The sequence below is a fragment of the Hippichthys cyanospilos genome, chromosome 8 (genome assembly GCF_059441005.1).
Source record: "Hippichthys cyanospilos isolate Australia breed blue-spotted pipefish chromosome 8, RoL_Hcya_1.0, whole genome shotgun sequence".
Classification (NCBI taxonomy): domain Eukaryota; kingdom Metazoa; phylum Chordata; class Actinopteri; order Syngnathiformes; family Syngnathidae; genus Hippichthys; species Hippichthys cyanospilos.
This window is the reverse complement of record NC_142376.1, coordinates 6,641,788-6,664,000: the sequence shown is the minus strand read 5'-3', so window position 1 is coordinate 6,664,000 and position 22,213 is coordinate 6,641,788. Positions and strand designations below refer to the sequence as shown.

Genomic DNA, 22,213 nt, shown 5'->3' with positions numbered 1-22,213 from the left:
CATTACATGTGATGACTTTAACAGGTGACGTAATTATAGTCCCTAAATATGCATTATTTATATCGCAGCCTAAAGGTGCAAAGTGCGATGAATATAATTTCTTTATATAAGAAAATACGATATAGCGCTCAGCGTGACGTCATCATAATCATTACATGTATTTATCGATCTGATAATTATGCTCATATTAATGTAGGGGGCGTGAGCGAAAATTCCATACTGCTTCTTTGGTGGCTGCAAGTCGTCCGTCACATTCAGCGGTGACTTCGGCTGCGAGAAGGCCGTCCTGGGGGCGACGAGACGCGGGGAAGAGGCGTGAGGAGCCTCCTTCTCGATCATCTCCCTTCAGTCCGCCTCTCCGGGACGAACAAGACGCACGGATTTTGACGCACAAAGCGTCCAGCTACTCCAGCTCAAAACATACCCGGTGAGTTTGATTTAGATTTTGGATTTCTTAAAAGCATATTAAGTAAGACCAACTTGTGTAAATGTGCTCTCAAGTGTGTTTTCAGTGTATTTACAGGCGGGGGTGGTCTCGCTATAAATGGCCACAAAAGGGGGTCCAATAAGCAGCTGCCTATGCAGTAAAGTCACGCCAAAGGCATTTTAAAGTCATTAAATGGCTTCAATTAGCGTCAATAAACGCCAAGCTTCACTTTCTCCATCCTCTTTGAGTGGCTTCAACAAGACAGCAATAGCGTCAATAAAATTTGCTTGACGGACCATACTAAGTGTTGCGTTTAGGGTCTGTTAGTGTAAGTGTTGTATTTTCTTTTTTTAATAAAATGAAATGGAATTTTACAAGATGATTAAATGCATTTTTTTTTAACATAACAGAGGAACAACTGAACGCCCGAGGAGCCAAAGTGAGCTCAAACTAAAGTTCTCAGACTTTATCTCAATATTAAATAAAGTAACATAACATGACACGTCAATTTGTCTCTCTCCGATCCGGTTTGTTTTATTTTATAACCAAATTAAAGTACGTCAAAATTGGATTAAATGCCAACACAGAATTGCTCATTTTTCTGCAACGCAGTGTTTTGTTTTGTATTTAATGCAAACGAAAAACATTGTAATATTAAACGCTGTGGGATTTTAGATGAAAAACAATCAAAAATATACATTTGTTTAAACGACAGTGATCTCGCCGTTTATATCTTGCTTGAAATGGTGACATTATCGGTGTTTGTTTGGTGGATTTGGCTTCTTATTGAAGGGTTGAGTGCGAGTCTGCTTTAGTTTGTCACACGCATGAATACTTAATCGTGTGCGCCTCCTAGCGGAGATTTGGGGTATGACAGCCACCGTGCAAACAAAGCAACCCCACTGCAATGTAAATACTGTACGACCACACAAGCACAATATTAGGAACGCCCTGCACCCACAAGGCAATCAGTATGTTAGGACACTCATCTTTGATAGACGTAGTCAAAAAAAAAATACTAAAAATGAAATAAAGAAGGAGTAGTTGTCGCAAAAATGAGGAATACATTGCAATTTTAAAAATGTATATTGCATTATTAGTGTAAAAAATACAAGCCATGCAAACAACTGTCCCTATAACCAAAAGTAAGTTTGTGCCAAAATATCAAGAAAAAAAAACTGCATGATGGTCTGCAGTTTTATATTGAGACACATGTATTTTTTTTAAATTACGTTGAAAAAAAATAATGAAGTCATTTTCTTCTTACTGTAAAGCAAACTACAACCATTCTACTACCACTAATACTATGAATATTAATTACAATAATAATAATAATCATCATCATCATATCAAATAATAATTCATACAAATTTGTTGCTTTTTCAGCGACCTAAAGATGCTTAAAACTGACTCAATAAAAAAATGCATGAATATCATATCATATCATGTCATATATCATATATACTGTATCAGATGATTAATTAATATAATAAAACATTGGAAAAGAAAGCTTGCCATGTCAATGTATATAGCATGGGGCGTAACTTGTATTAACACAAATAAAAAAGCAAAATAAAAAATAATAACTACAAAGAGCCACTGTATAATACTATAAGTAGCATGTGTATATAGATATAGGTGTGTGAATGTATTAATGAGACTGAATGCTGTGATAAGCGAGATCAAAAGTGAGCAATATCAACATTATAAAGGCATCACTTCTGATTGGGATATTTTTACTAAAATCCGTCCCGAATGACGTTGTCAATAAACTCTGTGTTTGTCCTCTGATCTTTAGTACAAATAAAAAGTCCTAACAGAGCCTCTTGTGTGTGTTTGTCTTTTCACTGCAAATGCCAAGCGTATCCGTGAAGTTAGCTTGCTTACTCGGCACGAAAAAAAAAAGGAAAAGAAAATCTTCTGCGCACTCACACTCGGAGTTGTTAATATGTTTTTTTTTTTATTTCTGGGAGCCCGATTCCAAATGAAGTGAAACGTGCAGACGCTAGGCGCCAAACGCGCTGCAAGGTGTGGCGTCATTGATGAAGAAGGAGTGCAAAGACACGTGCGTCGCACCTTCGTGGGATTCACATTTGCTTTGCTCCACACGCAAAAACACTTTTGATGTATAGATTATAGAGTAGCTACCTTAAGTAGGCTGAGTGTGAACTTTTCTCCCTACCTCGGTGTTAAATACGTGAGGCGTTTTCAAAGTGATAAGGCAACAAATTAAAAGCAAGCTGTTGGTGCACTTCTAAGTAGCATAGAGACAACACGGAGTACAGTATTGAATTGTGTCTTACTTTACTGTGACGTGTCAAGTGATATTAAAAATATATCATAAGGGAATGAAAGTACGCTATAATAACTAGAATGAACTCATTGGTGTCGAATGTGATGCAATGCATCGTGTCGTGATATTGGAATGATTCATAACTTATTGTGACGCATAATAAGTGTGGTGGTATCGTAATGTAATTAACATTATCCTATTGAATCAAATATGATGAAAAGATCATTTTTTTGGAGTAAATATTTACATATATAAATATATATACATATACATATATATACATATAGAAATATATATACATATATATATATATATATATATATATATATATATATATATATATATATATATATATATATATAAAATCAGCGTGATAAGCAACGATTGCCAAATAATGCAGCAATGGTATCAATTCCCATAAATAATACTCCTGATATGACATTTTCAACAGCAGCAAGAAACTTCAAGAAACCTTCAGCTTTCATTGCTGAGCTAGTCACTATTTTTAGTTATATATATATATATATATATATATATATATATATATATAAATATATATACATATACATATATATACATATAGAAATATATATACATATATATATATATATATATATATATATATATATATATATATATATATATATATATATATATATATAAAATCAGCGTGATAAGCAACGATTGCCAAATAATGCAGCAATGGTATCAATTCCCATAAATAATACTCCTGATATGACATTTTCAACAGCAGCAAGAAACTTCAAGAAACCTTCAGCTTTCATTGCTGAGCTAGTCACTATTTTTAGTTATATATATATATATATATATATATATATATATATATATATATATATATAGTGTAACTATCTGTATATATGTGTGTGTGTAGGTATGCATTTACTGTTTGTATATGTGAGTATATTTATACATATATACATGTATATATTTGTGTATATATGTGTATATAAGGAAGGAAAAAAACTCAGAACACAACCATGCAACAAAAAAATGCAGTCATTTTATGTGATAATAGTGAAAATCCTTTTATATATATATATATATATATATATATATATATATATATATATATATATACATTCATTGGCAGCCTCAAGGATAGAGCTACAAGCAGTCCTTTGGCGTATCGTAATAAAAATCCATTCTCACATTGTGGCAAAGACCAATCGGGTCGTAGCAGACTGCTGAATTATCCTCACCCCTCTTACCCCTCCTCCCTCCATTCTCCCTTTCACCCTCGCCGAACATTTGCCACTGCAGCTTTTGTTTCAGGTGTGCTAATGGCCTCACGCGCCAAGAAGATCATCTCTTGTCCCCGCCCCCTCCCCAAAAAGTGTTGAGGGTGAGGACAGACGGGGTGCGCGGGTGAGGGCTGGTCACACCTCACGGGGAGGCTGTGAATTGATCAGCACCTTGCAGGAGAGGGTGGAGGGACGTGAGAAAGGACGTAAAAAAAAGAGGGTGAGTCAAGAAGGGGGAAGGTAGTAGATGGAGGTGTGAAGATTCATCTTTTCGTGCTGGCGGGTGTGAGTGGCGAAAGCGAGTTTATATATATATATATATATATATATATATATATATATAATTTTTTTTTCTTTTCCCCAAGAGCCGCTTATCCTCACAAGAGTCGCAGGCTTGCAGGTGCCTATCCCAGCTGCATTGGGGTAGTAGGCAGGGGACACCCTGTACTGGTTGCCAGCCAATTGCAGGGCACACAGAGCCGGACAACCATTCACGTACCCAATCACACCTAAGGACAATTTATCATGTCCAGTACACCTGCCATGCATCATTTTGGAGTGTGGCAGAAAGCCAGAGTGCCCAGAGAGAACCCTCGCGGGCTCGGGGAGAACATGCAAACTCCACACAGGAACTCAGAGCCCTTATATATATAGATTCATATGTATATCTATATATATAAATATATCTATATATCTATATCTATCTCTCTCTCTCTCTCTCTCTCTTTATATATATATATATATATATATATATATATATATATATATATATATATATATATATATATATATATATATATATATATATATATGTATCTCAGCGTGATAACAATTGCAATGGTATCAATTCCCATTAATAATACTCCTGATATGAATCTTTCAACAGCAGCAAGAAACCTCACAAAACCTTCAGCTTTCATTGCCGAGCAAGTCACTATTTTTAGTCGGGGGAAAGATTTGTAATTTTCCAAAGCCGAGTAATAATTTCATATTTAAAGCCCCTCTGCTGGACTGCCTAGCACATGGGTCTTTAAAGCGAACGCCAGATTATTCTTATTTTTGGAAGACTGTTTAGCTAATATGAAAGTATAAAAAAGTAACGGCGTATTCATCAGCGTTTTACTGCTGTACTATGTCACCGCTTTCATTTTTTTACGACTTAACTCTTTGTTGTTGTTTTGCGGTTGCTAGAGTACACCGATTCCCAAACTGTGGCGTGAGTGCCCCAAGAGGCTGAAAATGGAACTGCGCTCTTACTGAAGAAATTGTGTAAATAATTCTGTTCCGTTTAGGATTAAAGCTGATTTATTTCGACTTTTTGAAGACGTGTATAAGATGGAGCTAACAAGTCCGAAGGCGACCCTCCCGAAGTTATCCGTGCCAAAGTTCACCGAGCGGTCGAGGTGACACGACGTGATGGCAAGATCCCAATAAGGAATCTTGCCAAGCGTGAGGGATTGAGCGAGCGAACGCAGCTCGGAAAATCCGAGTCGAGGCGGCTCACAAAAGCGGCGCCGACTGTCAGAGAATCTCGGGATTGTTTCGCCGTTCCGTTAATTATGACGAGCGTGTTTAGCGTGTGACAGCATCCATCTTGACGGTCCTTTGTTATGATGGCACACCTGCGTGACTTTAATTACCCCGGCGTCTTTTCGGCCTTGAGACGGCAAACGCTCGGCGTCTCTTTGAGGGAAAGAAAATCACAAGTTGTCATTTGGAACACCTGGAGAAGCTTCACAATTGATGCGTGGGTACCTCCCAGCTGTTACTTATTGTTGCTTTGATTTTTACATGAAAAGTCCGATTAAAGTCAACAATTGTTTCATTTTTCAGCATAATTAGCATGTTTTTGTATTCAATCATTTCACTCAAATCATTACTTTTTTTTTCCTAACTGACATTTATTTATATACCGGAATAACAAGGGATGTTCAATACTATTTATTTTTGGACCGATACTGACAAGATACCAAGTACCGATACCACTGGTAATTTTCGTACATAAGAGAAAAACTGGTCATTTAAGATTACTAGATTTTATGTCAACTACATACAATTACAAAAAATATTTTTTATGGGCATCTTTTAGACACATTCGCCATTGGTTCCCAATTACAAAATTGCAAAAGAGGACCAATACCAGTCCACTGCCCATGTCCAAATATAGCCACAAATTGTATAATTAGTCACACTTGTCGAAGAATTATTTGGGTTAATGTTAACGCAAAAATGAGCCAAGGAAAGTAATTAATGGCCTAAAATTAAATGTAACATATATTTAATTGATTGTAGCTGGTTAATTGTGCTGAGTCATGATTAAAACGGCTTTAAATAATGAGCGAAGGGGTTTGCATTTCTCAAATGAAACACCATCCGGCATTTATATCTTTTTAACATACATATGAGCGAACGTCAGTACTAAAAAGTGGCATTCCCTTTAAAGTTATATAACACCAGTGCCTGTCGCTCGTGTTAGCTGAGGTTGCTATGGCCTCATTACCAAAAAAAAAGAAGCAAGCAGATTGAACCACCGTCCGAGTCCATCCTTGTTCACGAAGAGGATCGTGTAAAGGTTATGACGTCTGCAGCTGTTTTAATTCGGAGTGCACCAGGTTAGAGAACATGGAAAGGTATTCCATTCGATTCGTTTATTAATTATAGTCTTTTGGCACAAAATCATAAACTCAGTGGAACACGGATGGCGCGGAACTTCATGTATTTATGGCCAAATAACTCAAGCGATTTATTATTTTACCATAGTATTTTCATTGTCGCCAAATTGTTGGTGCGTCCTATACACGGTAACGTAGAAAATACCAGAATTTGACCCTAAATTTAAGGGTGCGTCCTATACAAAAGCACATCCTATATTTGGGAAATTATGGTATTTCAAAATAAATTAATTCAATGCTCTTGCATGTTTTAAATTAAAACTTAATTTGTAGGGATGGGCGAGTACTGATACGAAGTATTGTATCGGGCCGATACTTAGTTTTACGAACTAACAATATTACAAATTAAAAGAATAGAAATTTACCACTAATGCAAATTAGGGAACCCGCTACATCCGAATACTAGGTCAGTCTTTCTTTGAAATGGTCTGTCAATTTATTTTAGAGGAAAATTTATCGATCAAAAGTACTAGCGGTATCCGTACTTGGTATCGGTGACTACTCAAGTGTTGGATAATGAATACTCAAATTGGTATCAGTTGTCAATTTATTTTAGATGAAAATTTATCAATCAAAAGTACTAGCGGTATCCGTACTTGGTATCGGTGACTACTCAAGTGTTGGGTAATGAATACTCAAATTGGTATCAGTCTGGCAAAACTGTGGTATTAAACATCTCTAATCTTGAGTTGATTTGGATGTATAAGACATGTAAAATTTCAACGTGATACACATATGGTACATTAAACACTTTAAAAAAAAAAAAACGATACTTCACAAAATCAAACAATTGTTAGGTATTTTTTCCCAACTCTTTCCAAAGATCTCAGTGTCAGGATTGAGAGGATATATTAAACAATGAGCTTGTAAGCAGAGTAATAGGCCGGAATGAATCCACTTTTAAACTACCCCATGCAGTGTTATACTCCATTATCACTATTTTGCTGCAGGGATCCATTTTATTGCCCTTACTCTCCAATGGAATGTAAAACGTCTGCATTATTGTTAGGGCTGAGGCTCTATGGCTAAAAATCATTAACCATGCCTATTAGCTTAACTTGTTGCTGGGTATATTATACCCAGAGTCTCTGCTTTACTGCAGTTGCCCATAATCTCATTTTGGATAAAAAAAAAAAAAAAAAAAACCTTTTGTAGTTTATCTGTATATGTCAAACCGGACAGGGCATTCAACACAGCACGCTGTTCACATTTTCGGACGTCGGAATATGCGGGCCCGGTGCCAAACGTGGCTCTTTTCTCATTATTCCCGCATTTCTTCGCCTCCGCCCCCTCACCCCTCCCGGCAGGGCGTCGGAAATGGGATGATAAATCGGAGCAGGTCAATAGCCAATCCATAGTCTCTGTGTTGTTGGCTTTCACTTGAGTAAAATTTATATGCCGTCTGATCAATAACTAATCTCGGGCCCGTCGTCCGCCCTGAAATAAAGACCAGAGTGATGATGATGGCCCGGGGAGAGCGTCTAGTGCCGGAATGTGAGGGGAATTGATGCGCACAGGTTCCCATACGCACATGAAAATAAAGGAGCGCGCAGCTGAACTCATTCAGTGCCATTGACGACTATAGACGTCAAAAATCCATTTTTACTGGGCTCCGTTGACGGCTATAGAAGCCAAAGGTCAATTTTAACTGAGCTTCCAGTGAATGAGTTTAAAAGTTGGAATGACTTTCGCCATGGCCAGAAGTGACTGATCTAATTACGTCATGGCGAGTTCTTGGAATCACCGTTTATTATTATTCTCGGCAAAATTTCAGCACATTTTGGGGGCCTCACCGTGCCTGAAATACTGCAATTAAATACCCCTTGGTAGGTGAGAAAATCACATTTTCTCACATGTAGACAGCTGATTCAGAAATGTGATAAACTACTGTAGTATAGCGCCAACTACTGCCCAGGAGGACTGACTCGATGTCAGATTTTTTTAGTTTTATTTATTGATGTACCTGCCAGCATTAGACCAATATTTTTTAGTGCCGACACAATACTGATAACCAATATTTGGAGCCAATGGTCATATTCATTGAAAAAGGAAAAATGGCATCAAAATTTATAAAAACAAATCTATATAAGCATTTTTGTTTCAGAACTTTTTAGATTTGCATCTTTAACATGCATTTTAGGCAACATACATTTTTGTGGTAAAATTCAAACAAAATGTTCAAGGAGCTCCTAGGGTCATTGGCATGGCTTAAGAACTTTAAAGAACTTAACACTTTCAGTGCCATGGACAAGAATTCTTGTCTTTTGAAGTAGTGATGACAATGAGAAATGATACAATTCTCGTCAAATACTTTTTACGGAGGGTAGCTGACACCCTTGACGAATGCTTACCTGGCGTAAGCCAATTGAGCACTGTAGTGATAACTGTGACCATTGGATGGCAGTGTTTCTACACATACAACATAGTTATTACCCACATGCAATTCAAAGTAAGGAATGGAGGTCAATCTTTCATGAGTTAAACAAATAAAAGGTTTCTATTTTTTTAAGGTAAGTTTTTCAAGATTTTCCAATAACAAAGTTAATATTTCACTAGTTGTTGTCTTATACAAAAAGTGTGAAGCGTTCGGTCAATCAATATCATCCATGATACCTTACAAAAATCAGGTAGAGGCCCGATACCATACACGCATAAACCGATGTGTATTAGACCCCAAAAAGTCTAAGAAAACATAAACAGATTGTCATCAAATCTGCAAGACATAACGGGTATCGTTATCGGTATCGATCTGTAATGAAATCTTCCAACTTTAAAAAGTGCTCCGGGTGCACGGCTTAGGCAACAAGGCGTGATGCGGGTGACAAAGTGTTGCAGCTGTTGAAAACAAACTGTTGTTGGAGCGTCTGCTGACTTGTGTAGATGTGTGTGCGTGTAAGGGGGCCGTCCGGCGGAGCTGAAGGGGGCTGAACCCCGTGGCCTCAGATTAGCCCTTGCTTGATAGGATTAGACTCTAATGACTGCGACTTGGAAGACAAAGAGAGTTTGTGCAAAGAGGCTTAGATATGGAAGAATTAGCAGCAACCTTCCGTGGCACCGCGCTGGCCCTCGCTTGCTCTTCTTCTTCGGGGCCTTTTTGCTCTTCGCCGCAACACTTTGACGCCCGCCGCTGCCCTCGTCTCCCCCTCCTACCGACACGGTCATCTCATTTGTGCAGCCCGCAAATACAAGTCGACTTTTTTTTTAAAAAGTTGACAAAAAGGGGAGCGGTTAGATGCACACAAGAATAATGACGCTAAAGAATGTACGCTTTTGTGGAATTGGGGTATTTGACAGGAGATTGGGTTTAGCGGGGAACTGGGCCGCTGCAGCAAAGTGGAGATTGTGGAGCGTGTCAAGGATTAAGGCGCAGCAAAAGGTAACGTTTTTATTGCCGTAAATTAGGAATCTCCTCTCAAATGTTGCAATGATATATTCATGAGAAGATTGAGGGCAGAAATGCCAGAAAGAAACCGGGCCTGTGCGACACAATATGAGATTGTGGAGTGTAATATGTATGCGACCAAAGCGACAACAAAACGTAGATTGGCAGATTTATAGCTTTGTATGTGTCAATAATACAAACATCAAGGAAACTGATGATAGTAAAGAAAAAAAAAGCATTGCAGCAAAGGAACTGGGCCGCTGCAGCAAAGTGGAGATTGTGGAGCGTGTCAAGGATTAAGGCGCAGCAAAAGGTAACGTTTTTATTGCTGTAAATTAGGAATCTCCTCTCAAATGTTGCAATGATATATTCATGAGAAGATTGAGGGCAGAAATGCCAGAAAGAAATCGGGCCTGTGCGACACAATATGAGATTGTGGAGTGTAATATGTATGCGACCAAAGCGACAACAAAACGTAGATTGGCAGATTTATAGCTTTGTATGTGTCAATAATACAAACATCAAGGAAACTGATGATAGTAAAGAAAAAAAAAGCATTGCAGCAAAGGAACTGGGCCGCTGCAGCAAAGTGGAGATTGTGGAGCGTGTCAAGGATTAAGGCGCAGCAAAAGGTAACGTTTTTATTGCTGTAAATTAGGAATCTCCTCTCAAATGTTGCAATGATATATTCATGAGAAGATTGAGGGCAGAAATGCCAGAAAGAAACCGGGCCTGTGCGACACAATATGAGATTGTGGAGTGTAATATGTATGTGACCAAAGCGACAACAAAACGTAGATTGGCAGATTTATAGCTTTGTATGTGTCAATAATACAAACATCAAGGAAACTGATGATAGTAAAAAAAAAAAAAAGCATTGCAGCAAAGTAGAGACTGTGGAGGAGAATCGTGTAATTTCAGAAGCTAACGCCAAAATTATTTTTAAAGGATTATTGCACGTTTGTTTGTTTTATTTCAAATCTCGAGTACCCCCCGAAGTATAACAGAGTATAGTACAACAGAGTGTACTACTGTATGTACGCGCGTGACTTGTCAAAGTGCAAAAAAGCAACACAATCCTCTAGCGGTCACAGCATAAATCAGCATACAGTATATTCTTATTGACCTAAGCCCTTGTTATGAGTAAATAAAGCCACAGGATAGCTGAGCTGGAGGCAAGCTTCCAGTGAGTGTGTGTTCGAGTGTGTTACTTAGGGAGGCTAAGGAGAGGATAAGGAGATCAGCAGAGGGGGGATATCACGCCTCTTAAGCATGTATACACTTGCTAACTTTTACTTTTTTGGGGGGGAGGGGGTCAAATAAATCCCCCACTCATCAAAGCATGATGGACTCTGCTCAGTGCTCTCCTCCCCTAATGCACCCCAAAGCCCCTCCCTAGTTTTACACAAACATTTGAGTTGTTTAGAGCAAAAAAAAAAAAGTATTTTAATCTCATTAGGAGTTGCTCATTCTTTGGCCATTTCCAAGGGCGAAAGTGGGTGAAGGGACTTGAAGAGGAGGAAAACAGTTTCATATTTCTGTAAGCCTCAAACTTTTTGGCAAGAGAAAGAGAACTTGGCCCTAATTCCATCTCACGCTGACGTTGGGGCCGCTGCGTTCTGGAGGGCCGCGCTGGCCGAGGGCCTGAGCCCGTAAATTGGATATTAGGCGGGTTGGGGAGGGAGGCGACGAGGGGGGGGGGCACGGGGAACCGATATAAAGGAGCCAGTGTGCGCCCCCGTCACCGGGGAATTATTGCCGCTTGGTGTCTGGGCCGCATAGATGCTCATCTCATAGAGTGGATGGGTGGCTTTGCCAGCCGCACAATAGGATTTTCCAGATGCAAGCTCCCGTTTGAATACAAGCATTTCCAATTGTTAAGTGGCATTCTTCTTCTTTTATTCTCTTATAAACAATCTTTTCCTGCCTCGCTCCCCCCTCGGACCAGAAGGTCCGACTACACATATATGTATTTATCTTTTCCTCTCTCACAACAGTAAAGTTTCTCCCTTTTCCTTTTTCAAAGTTTCCCCACAATAACAGCGCAGCTTGATGGAAAATGCTGTCATTTGCATGCCAGGCCAGTAGGTGGTGATGTTTGACATCAGGTTTGCGCCCCATTTTCCTTGTAATGAATGTTTATTAGTGTTTTGGGGAGAAGTTTTAGAGTGTAATCTTTTTTTTTCCCGCTGCATTTCAAAAGGCATTCATTGGGCGATAAATGCTCAAGCTTTTTTTTTTTTTAAATAGAAATATTGGTCCATTTCTGAGTGGGGCAATAGGATCCAAAAATAATATTTCGTTATTTTGCAGTCATTTGGATTACAATTCTGAACGATTTTAATTGAAATAAAGCCAACAAACATTCATTTATAGTTTTGAATGAATAAAATTCAAATTTTGGTCTGACTTAAAAAGAAGAAAATGGCAAGAAAAAAATGTAACACAAACCTATGCTATATTTGGCAAAATGATACAGAAAATTATATATATTCTTCTATGATTACAGTCTTCCGCCGTTTAGCCCAAAGATACGTTCCAAAAAAATGCACACAACAAACAAAATCTGCAAAGACTGTTTTGAAGTTGATTCCTTTTGTTAAAAAAAAAAAAAAGTACCGTTTGTTTTTGGTCGAGTCCAATTTAGAAGGAGGTAAATTATAAAGAAAAACTGCATGGTCAACTCTTTTTTTTCTAAACAAATAAAATTGAAATTTTGGCCTGAAAAAAAAAAAATGCACAAAAATTGTGACATAAATTTGCACTAGTAAAAGTTATGGCCTGAAAAAAAAATTGCACGAAAAATGTGACATAAACTTGCACTAGTAAAAGTTATGGTCTCAAACGAAAACCTGGGATAGGACAGAGGCATTCAGCTACATATTTACTAAGATTATAAATAAACAATAACGTAACGATTCACAGTATGATGTCTGTTTTTTACCCAACTATTAGTCATGTTGTTAGGGAAATAATTGCCCCCCCCCCTCCCCCCACCATGTCCTTGTGCTCCCACCCCCTTACCACTGGGAAATCCTAAACAGAGGCAAGAGAGGGTGTGAAATGAAATACATTACAGCATCGCAGATTCAAGTCCTCCGTCGGCAGTTGCTCATCCACATCAAAAACTGTTTTGCTCCTTTAAGGGGCCAACATTTGATCCCGGGTTTGAAAGCGGAAGCCGGAGGGGGGACGCCGGCGGGGGCCGAGGAGGCAGGCCCAGGCGGTGACGTCACATTCGGGCGGCGTAGGAAAATAATACGCTAGCTGGACTGAACCTTCGTGGCGGTTTTAAATCGAAACCGGCGTGTGTTGGCCAGGAAAGGCGAGCGCGGCGTCACGGTAGAGGCCGAGGCAGGTGACGGTACCGTACCTCTTTTCACAAGTCGTAAAGCTTAATGCGCCGTTTCCCACCGTGCCACAAATACGCACGTAGGCCAGCGAAACGTGGGCCACACATGGATGCACTTAAGACACGTGGAAGGGTGCCGAAATAAAACGATTTGGGGGTATTTCCCTTTTCAACGTCTTAAAAATATCAGTCCGTTTCACATAAAAACAAGAAACAATTCTAAAAACATTAAAATGCTATATTCCACATTTTCACCACGTTTTTAGCAGCCAATATTCTACTCTGACATTGCAACATCTAACCCTTGTGCAGTATTTTCTTTTGCACCGAAAGAAGACACTAGGGAGCTGAAATTTTCACTCAGATGGTGACAACACGTCCACGTTCAACTACTTATTTAACACTACCAGGAATGTGGCATCCAATGGCTAAAACACTCTGAAAATGTGGTGGAAGAAATGACTACAAAAAAAAAAATCAAAACACTGCGCAACGGTTAAAGGTGCAGAGAAGACATAAAAATTCCAACTTACCTTGTTGGATCACACTCCACAGTCTCTATTGTGCTGCAGTATCCCAGTTATAGATGCCCCCAGTCTCCTCTTGGATATAAAATTGCCCTTAAAACATCTGAAGGTAAGCAGCTAGAAAATACAATAAAAGTAAAATGTTGTTTAATTTAATGCATTAGTACACTCCACAATGTCCACAATGTCCAATTTGCTGCAGTAGCCCAGATTTATTTTCTGCCCTCAATCTCATCTCGAATGTAACGATTTCATGATATGCCTAACAAAAGATAATAATGATTGAAGTTTTGTTCAACCTGCTCCAGTTTGGACTTTTCTGCACCTTCTAGCTGCCTTCAACTTGCCATAGGTCAGTGCTTCTCAAATAGTGGGGCGGGCCCCCCTGGGGGGGCGCATATGATCCCAGGAAAAAAAGCTTTGTTTTTGTCATGTGGAGTGTAATTGCAAAAAAGTCAAAATTGTCATCATTTTCTTTTAGTTTCAGGCACTTTGGTGCACTTGCTTCTTTTTTTTCCGTTTTAGACTAAGCTATAACCCGTATAAACGCGATAAAAATAATTACAATAATAATAATAATAATCAATAATCAATAATAACAATAATAACCATATTTATATTCAGTGCATCGCATTCTCCTCCATTGTTATTCTATTACCACGATGCATTCAATGTAGTGTGTTTTTTGCTGTTTCAGGTGGAAAACAAACCTTCGCTATCCATGCTAATAAACTTGTATTGTTTGCGCTCAATTTTTGTTGTTGTTTTTTGCGTCTTCTAGCTTTTTTGTTTTTTGGTTGGTCCCTGACCCGGCAGACGTCCGCGATAAGGTCACATGTGCGGGGAAGTCCATCCAGCTGGGATCGGTCCTCCGATATCCCGCTCTCCCCCTTCTTAATGAGTCTCCCGGGGACGCCGCCTCCCACTTAATCCACTCGTCTATTTTGACTTCCTGTGCTCAAGGAGCTCACAAGGCCGGTAAAGGTTGCAAGTTGCGTCTGCTGCGGTCAATGACATCAATTGATGCAGGCAGACTACCAGGAGTTTGGGTTACACGACATCAATGGATCCTTGGGGAAAAAGATTTTACACACTGACGAGAACTAACATCAAAGATTTCAAAACAGAAACACAGATAGAAGGTGTCCTGTGATTATAGTAGACTGAATGTGAAATTTGGGATCATTTCATCCGATTTCTGTTCAATGTAGAAAAACATAATAGTATAGTTAAAACAGGCATTTGCGTTTAATAACCCTATCCAAACCATATTTAGCCTTTTTAGCTTAAGCTAGCATAGGGTTACAAATCTGTAAAGTCAATTAAAAAAGAAAATAGAAAATACTAACAGGATTACACAAAATGTAACTAGCTACCCTCGTCATTTTAGCTTAATGTCAGCCAAATTTCCATATTCATATTTGGTACCGATATTACAAGTATTAAAAAGTAAAAATTAATAGCACCATACAAAAATAAAATCAGGAGTATGTAGCTATTCGTATTAGTTAGCTAGTCAGTCAGTCAGTCAGTCAGTTACTTCGATGTTTACTGTGACAATTTGAAAGCAAAAAATTATTATGAACAGTGCAATGTGTCTAGTCTTCTTATTTTGCATAGTGATAGCGCTTTGGCGTAAAAAAACCAAAAACGTCAACAACATGTGTACGGTAAAAGAGGATAAAAAAATACCCCTGAATGGTTTAGTTTTAAATTTGTAAAACAAGACCAGACAAAACACGCATCTTTGTTGTTAAACCCCAAAAAACTACAATGTACAAACTGCAACCGCTAGCACCTGGTTTACCTTTTTAGCGGCATAACGTTAGCATGTAGTTAGCAAGATAAAGCAGCACATTGACTGGTTAAAACATGCTAAGCTCTACTGATTTTTTCAACAGCTACATTAGTTTTAGCTTAGCTTTTTAAGACCGCGAGCTTTTTTAGCATTTTAGTTAGAACCACATAACAGTGTTACACTATGATTTGTCAGCCTGCTTTTTCTAAAAGCCGTCCATCCAGCGTTAATGTCTGTCTTGTGCACTGGTCCTGCGGGGATCTTAACACTTGGACGGACGTGAGCAAAGCGGTCCAGAAGCGGCAGCTGCCACGGAGACAAAACACAAAAGCCACTCAGCGATCCAAGAGACACAACAGCAACATCTGCGCTGGCCCAGACACAGCAAAACTTATTAGTAGCGCCAAAGTCTGGAAAATTTCATTTTATGACCGAGGCACTGGCCTCGGTTGCGTCGGACAAAGTTTCCGTCTCATTAGTACAAAAGTTTGACGCTCAGGAGCGTTTCCAGCACGATGATGACGATAGATAAGTCAAGTTTGTTGTTTCAATAAGACAAGCACTTGAAAGGCCAACTTTAAAAAGGTTAGCATCTAATAATCGATAGCTTTTACGACATACACATTATGTATAGATGCTTGGAGTGGGATGTTACTGTATATAGTACGTGAAGGCCTTCAATGTATAGCAAGATGAGCCACTTTGCGTTAGGTGCACTTATCTAGTGGACGTTGTACTGGAACCAGAAAAAGATTAACGCAACAAATTTACCATACCACTGATACAGCAATATCAGAAAATTTTGTCTGTAACAATAGCATATTTTCACCAGTATTGAGGTATGGCTGGGCATGAGCCAAACACCGGTTTGATGGTTTACTGTGGTGTTAAAAAGTCGAGGCTTCACTAACTGCTAATACTCTCCATGAATGGGATTTCCCATCGCAAGTTATGGCGCTTAGCATACTCTCCGTGCCCTTTTTGGATCTTACAAGATGGCTCTCAAAACATGACTTCAAGAAAGGCAAACGTAGGAAGTCTTAGTTTTTCTGTCAAACTAACTTTCTTTCTGTATAAGATTAACAATTCCAAGTGATAACGATAGTTATTTTTAAAAATGGATTATTTGAAGATGTTTTGAAAGTCTGTCTGACAGTGGAAATGTGTGGAAACGATGTACAGTTCGACAATAATAGAACTAACGACATGGTATCACTAGTGCTTGCAGAGTTGATTCAACAAGCAATTACCATCACAGGTGGGTTTTTTTTTTACACGCATGGAGGATAAAGAGGTCTATAAAATTATAACAAATTATAATTACACCATCAGAATCGAATATCAAATACTGTGATAGGATGAGATTACGTATGTTTTGACCCTAGCACACACAACCATCTTAGTTAGCCCGAGTAATATCAGTAGTTCTTCGCAGGGGATAAAAACTACATACCTGTGAGCATTTTAGTCTGCCAATATTGACTACTGCTGCTCTGTTTGTGTTCAAATATCAGTTACTTAAAGATATTTGAGCATATTTAGTAAAAAATACTCATTTTAGAAGCGAGCACTTTGCAAAGATAAGAAAATAAACACCGCTGTATCGAAACATCGACCGACTTCAACGATGAGGTGCTATGAAAAATAAGATCAAGGCTTTCACAAACAGACACGCTAAGATGTTTTGTTTGTAGCTATCAAGCGACGACATTGTGGTTCCCATCTGGAGATCGCTATAGACATATAGAAGACGTAAACTTACGAGGATCGGAAAAACGCAATCACAACGGCTGTCAAACATGGTGACGGGACGACGAAATCTGCGGCTTAACTGCGACCCGTAACGCTAACGTCGCGCTAACCTGACAAACGCGGCTAATTGCGTCGCTTTGAGGACACGTCAATCACCCGGCAAAGACTCCAAAAGGGAAGCTAACGAGTCGAGGCCGCTGGTTAGGTTGCGGAATAAACAGCTGAATAAAATCAAAAAAGGAAGCGTAAATCACATGATAGAAATGATCCTCCCATGTCTTTGCTTTCTTCCTGCTCAGATGGAGGGATTACCCAGGAGGAAGTGCTTTGATTGGGGCACAATGGGCATCCATCCTTCGCTTGATTCGTGGGATCCACGCGGCAAATCCCTGACGCGAGCGGCTTGGACCACGGCTGATTTTCGCAAGAAGAAGAAAGAGATCAGATGTGACGGGAGTGGGCGAGGGGAGAGGCCAACGAAGATGTTTCGCAGAAGTCAGAGACGCCTCATAAACGATGAAAGTATGAGAGGAACCAGATGATTTTTACATTTACTGCTGTCCTCTTTCATGTCGCTGAAGGACATTTTAGTGTTTTTTTTTTCTTTCTTTCCCTGGCCAAAATCTACAAGATAAACTTTGATTTATGTTCTATTTCTGTGTCGGACTCAAAAGAGTGCAACCAAGGTGAGGTACGCAGTATTAGGATTTTGGCAGGGGAAAATTTACTAGTATACATTGCTGTTTGGATAAAAACCTAAAGTCTAAGGTCGACAAAATTATATTTAGTAAGTTCAGCCCCTGAAATCATACAATTCTATCCCTCCATTCATCTAAACATTCAAAAATAAAATTTGAGTAATTATACTTCCAAAGTACGGGTGTCCAAAATATGGCCCACGGGCAATTTGTGGCCCTCAATCCATTTGTAGATGGCCCACGGCATATATGAAGAAATGATATATGCTACAAATGATTTCCAGCTAAAATAGCAACATCATTTCTCCTCATAAAACAGTGAAAAGATTAATAATAATGATTCGATTCATATTAGAATAATTGGAAAGATAAGACCGAAAAGTTCAGCTTGTATTTTAGTCCAGGATGTGTGAATAAAGTTTGACTAAAATGGGGAGTCGATCCCAAAGTGCTCCAAATCCTTGTCCACTTTTTGCTAGCAAAGCGGGGCTACCAGGAGGGGGGGGGGGGCAAAGGGCTTTTGTCGGATTTACACGTATACGATGTCATGCTTAAAGTATGTAAACACACAGAAGAGGCCATGCAACGCGAGCCAAAAGGTGTTATACCTGCTCGAAGCCCCAAAAAAAGATCACCAACACGGGGAGTTCAAAGTCGGCATTCCAATTGAAATTCTTCACTCCCGACGTCGGGATTTGCTTTAATGAGCTGAGAAACGGGCCGAGACAGCTGACTCCTGACTCTCCTTTCGTGCGTGTGTGTGTGTGCGTGTGTGTGTGTGTGTGTGTGTGCATCTATGTGTGTGGACGTATAAGAGGCACTTTCCCACACCGCCAGGCCTCTGTGCACCACGCCAGGTTTGGCTTTTTTCGAGCTGCTGCCGCAATATACTCGCAACACTCTCTCTCTATCGCTCGCTCTCTCTCTCTCTCTCTCTCTTTCTGTCCTCACACACACACACACACACACACACACACACAATCTCTTATCTCTGAAGCCTCTCCAGCGCTACAGATTTCTGTGCATGTGTACGTGCACACAGGAAAAAACTGTCATGTCAGAATTATGAGGAAAAAAATTGGAAAAAAAAAAAACTGAGAGGAAAAATACAATAATTGAATAAAAATATTAAAAAAAAAACTCAAATATGTGGTGTGAAATTAAAATATGTTAGTGGAAAAAATATGAAGATAATAAAAAAAATAAACCAGTGGGGAAAAAAAATATTTAAAGGCATATTTAAGAAAAACTGTTTTTGAAAATTTGATGCAATGTTACGTTTTTGTTTTTAAATAAAAAACAGTTTTATATATATATATATATATATATATATATATATATATATATATATATATATATATATATATATATATATATATATATATATATATAGAGTAAATTTTAAAACAAATATTAACTTTGGAGACAAAAATAATTACAAGCAAATGAAAAATAAATCTTATATATTGTTAGAAAAAAAAAAATTTAGAATAACTTTAAAATAGTGAATACTGTGTAGGAACATTTTTAAATACATAAATTACTAATACATAATGAAAAAAACTAAAAAAATGTCCAAAAAATAATATCTATTGTACACAAATACCCCAAAGGGAAACAATATTTGGAAAATGCCCCCAAAAAATTAAGAAATAAAGGAAAAATACATGAACATCACTAAGATAAACATGAGGCAAAAATAATTAAAGTTATGAAATGAAAACATTATTACGTTATTTTATCATGCCAAACGATTGGATTTTCAATTAGTTGGCTGAAAGTCACATAATTTCACAAGATTTATGAATACAAGTAACTGTGTGCGTGTGCCTAGTTGAGGCTCGCTAAAGCACGTGACAGCGAGGTGCGCTTCTGGCAAACAGCGTCAAATACCACACTGGTGTTAATCTCCCGGCCTGGAGGCGAAAGTTGAGGAGGGGCGGGTAGCACCCTCACACAGGGATCCTGTTCCAACTTTCATTGGCTCCCGACGGGCCGCATCCGCAACACAGATTACCCAAAGCCAAAATCCACCTGTGACATCATCACAAGGGCCCACAAGTCAAGTTTATGGCCGCTTTAGGCAAATCGAGTTTTTTTGACTTCCCGAGCGCTCGCTCGTAGGAAATGCTGTCACCTTACCGATTCAATCGGCCGATTATGGACAAAAATAATTGGCCGAATGGACGCTATTTGTAGATGATTTAAATGTTTTACCGTTATGTACTCTAACCATTTACAGCAGGAACGCCGGCGTCATTATCCATTACACATTTGTCCCATTGGGACATAGAGCTAACGCTACGAACTCAATGCCATTTCACACTGGTAAATAATATATCGGGGTGAGGAAAGCTGACGCTTTTGTCATGCAAACATGTGGCAAACATTGCCCCCTGGTGGATGGATGACAAAGTGCTTGATTTGACTAGTAATCAAAAAAAGCGCTTGAGTTTTTGAATGTTAATATCGTTTAGGATTAGCTTGATTAATCCTGGCAGCCAATATCGTGATCGCACTTAAAATTGTATTTAATTGTACAGCCTGAATAATAGTAATATTTTTTTATTTTTATTTTGGCTTATTTGAGCTTTGGTTAAAAATAGAGCGTCCATGATTTTGGTGGCTCGCTAAAGCGCGGCTGATGACGTGGACAAGGTCTCCTGGCACGGAGGTGTCACTCAAGTCCAAACTGACGCTCTTTGTGCTCTATGTGTCAGCTGTCCATCAAAGTGATTGGCAGAAACGTGTCACACTGAGGGAATGTCGCGACGACTTGGCGAGAGAGCAAAAAGCCACGGTGCAAAATCTCAATAATCCATCTCCAGACGGAAAAAAAAACAAAGATGAAGGAGACTGAGGGGGGTTTCATAGTTGAAATTCTAATGGCGTCAGGCCACGCGGCTCATGTCATTTTTCTCCGTTGCCCAAACAAATGATTGGAAGATTCCATTATTTGTCCATTATGCATATGTGTTTGAGTGCAAATGGACTCACTTTAGCTCATCACAAGTCAATATGTCTGGACCCGGAACCAGCTGCGCTCCATCCCGGGCCCGAAAATTGCTCATCATTAAGTCTTAATGCCACTGGCTTTTTTTTTTTTTTTTTAAATAACCAGATAATCAATATGTGAAAGGTTATACTCGTAGCGATGTTTTTCCAAAAGAGGAGGAGGACCTCGGCAAGTTAGCGAATTAGCCTCCAACCTCGGGTCAGGAACAGGATTTGTCTTGGTGTTTACATTTGGGAGGTGCCCGCACGCGTCTTAGCGGGACAGCGCTTGGCCTGTTTGTCCTGCAAAGATTGAAACAATAACACTAAAGTAAATGTGGAAAGGCTAAGATAAATTATAGACGATTGTGAACGATACAGAAATATGATACTTTGATACCAGCTGACATGCATTCTGAGAATGGAGCAATTTTAGCTAATAAAAAGGTTACAGGAATTTCAGTGCTACGTTTCTGTGACTTTTTTTTTAAAAGCATCAAGTAGCAATATAGGTATCGATGATACCAGCCTCTATTTTGATTGGTATCCTTCCACTGTGGAAAATTTTGACTTTGTGATACTATTGTCTTGCCAGAGCTCTGATTATAAAACAACAGGATGCGGGAACTATTTGAAATATTATGTTCTGTCAAACATCAGAATCAGTATCGATTGTTTATTATCGCTTTTATTTTTACTTAGTATTGGATAAGTTTTATCATACAATTTTTTATTATTCTTACTTTGTATTGTATGCGTATCATCATATAAGTTATTTTAAATTATTATTTTTACTTGATGTAAAATAAAATGGCAGTTTACAGGTGCCACAGTAATTTAAATAATACTGTGAAACATCAGTATCAATATCTGTGTTACCAGTTTTTAGTTATACTTAATATCACTTAATTATTACTTAACATCACAAGTTTTATGGTGCAAGGATTTTTTTAGAATAGAGTAGAATAGAAAGACAAGTAGCAGGAGTTCATTTGAATCATACATTCTGTGATAAATCAGTATCAATATCAGCATATGTGATACCAGTTATTTTTG

General features: G+C 38.6%; 2 protein-coding genes across 2 annotated transcripts in view; both read right to left on the bottom strand.

Annotated features, from left to right (window-relative positions):
• Positions 1–13,979, bottom strand: part of meis1b (Meis homeobox 1 b) — a 114,964-nt gene extending 100,985 nt beyond the window's left edge. The window contains exon 1 of the mRNA XM_088421015.1: positions 13,922–13,979. The gene's annotated coding sequence lies outside the window, so the exon portion shown is untranslated. The remainder of the gene's footprint in view (positions 1–13,921) is intronic.
• LOC148419958 (uncharacterized) overlaps positions 13,922–22,213 on the bottom strand; it is a 71,765-nt gene continuing 63,473 nt past the window's right edge. Inside the window, exon 5 of the mRNA XM_088421016.1 lies at positions 13,922–14,032. Within this exon, the coding sequence (XP_088277142.1) occupies positions 13,969–14,032 (64 nt within the window). The 3' untranslated portion in view covers positions 13,922–13,968. The remainder of the gene's footprint in view (positions 14,033–22,213) is intronic.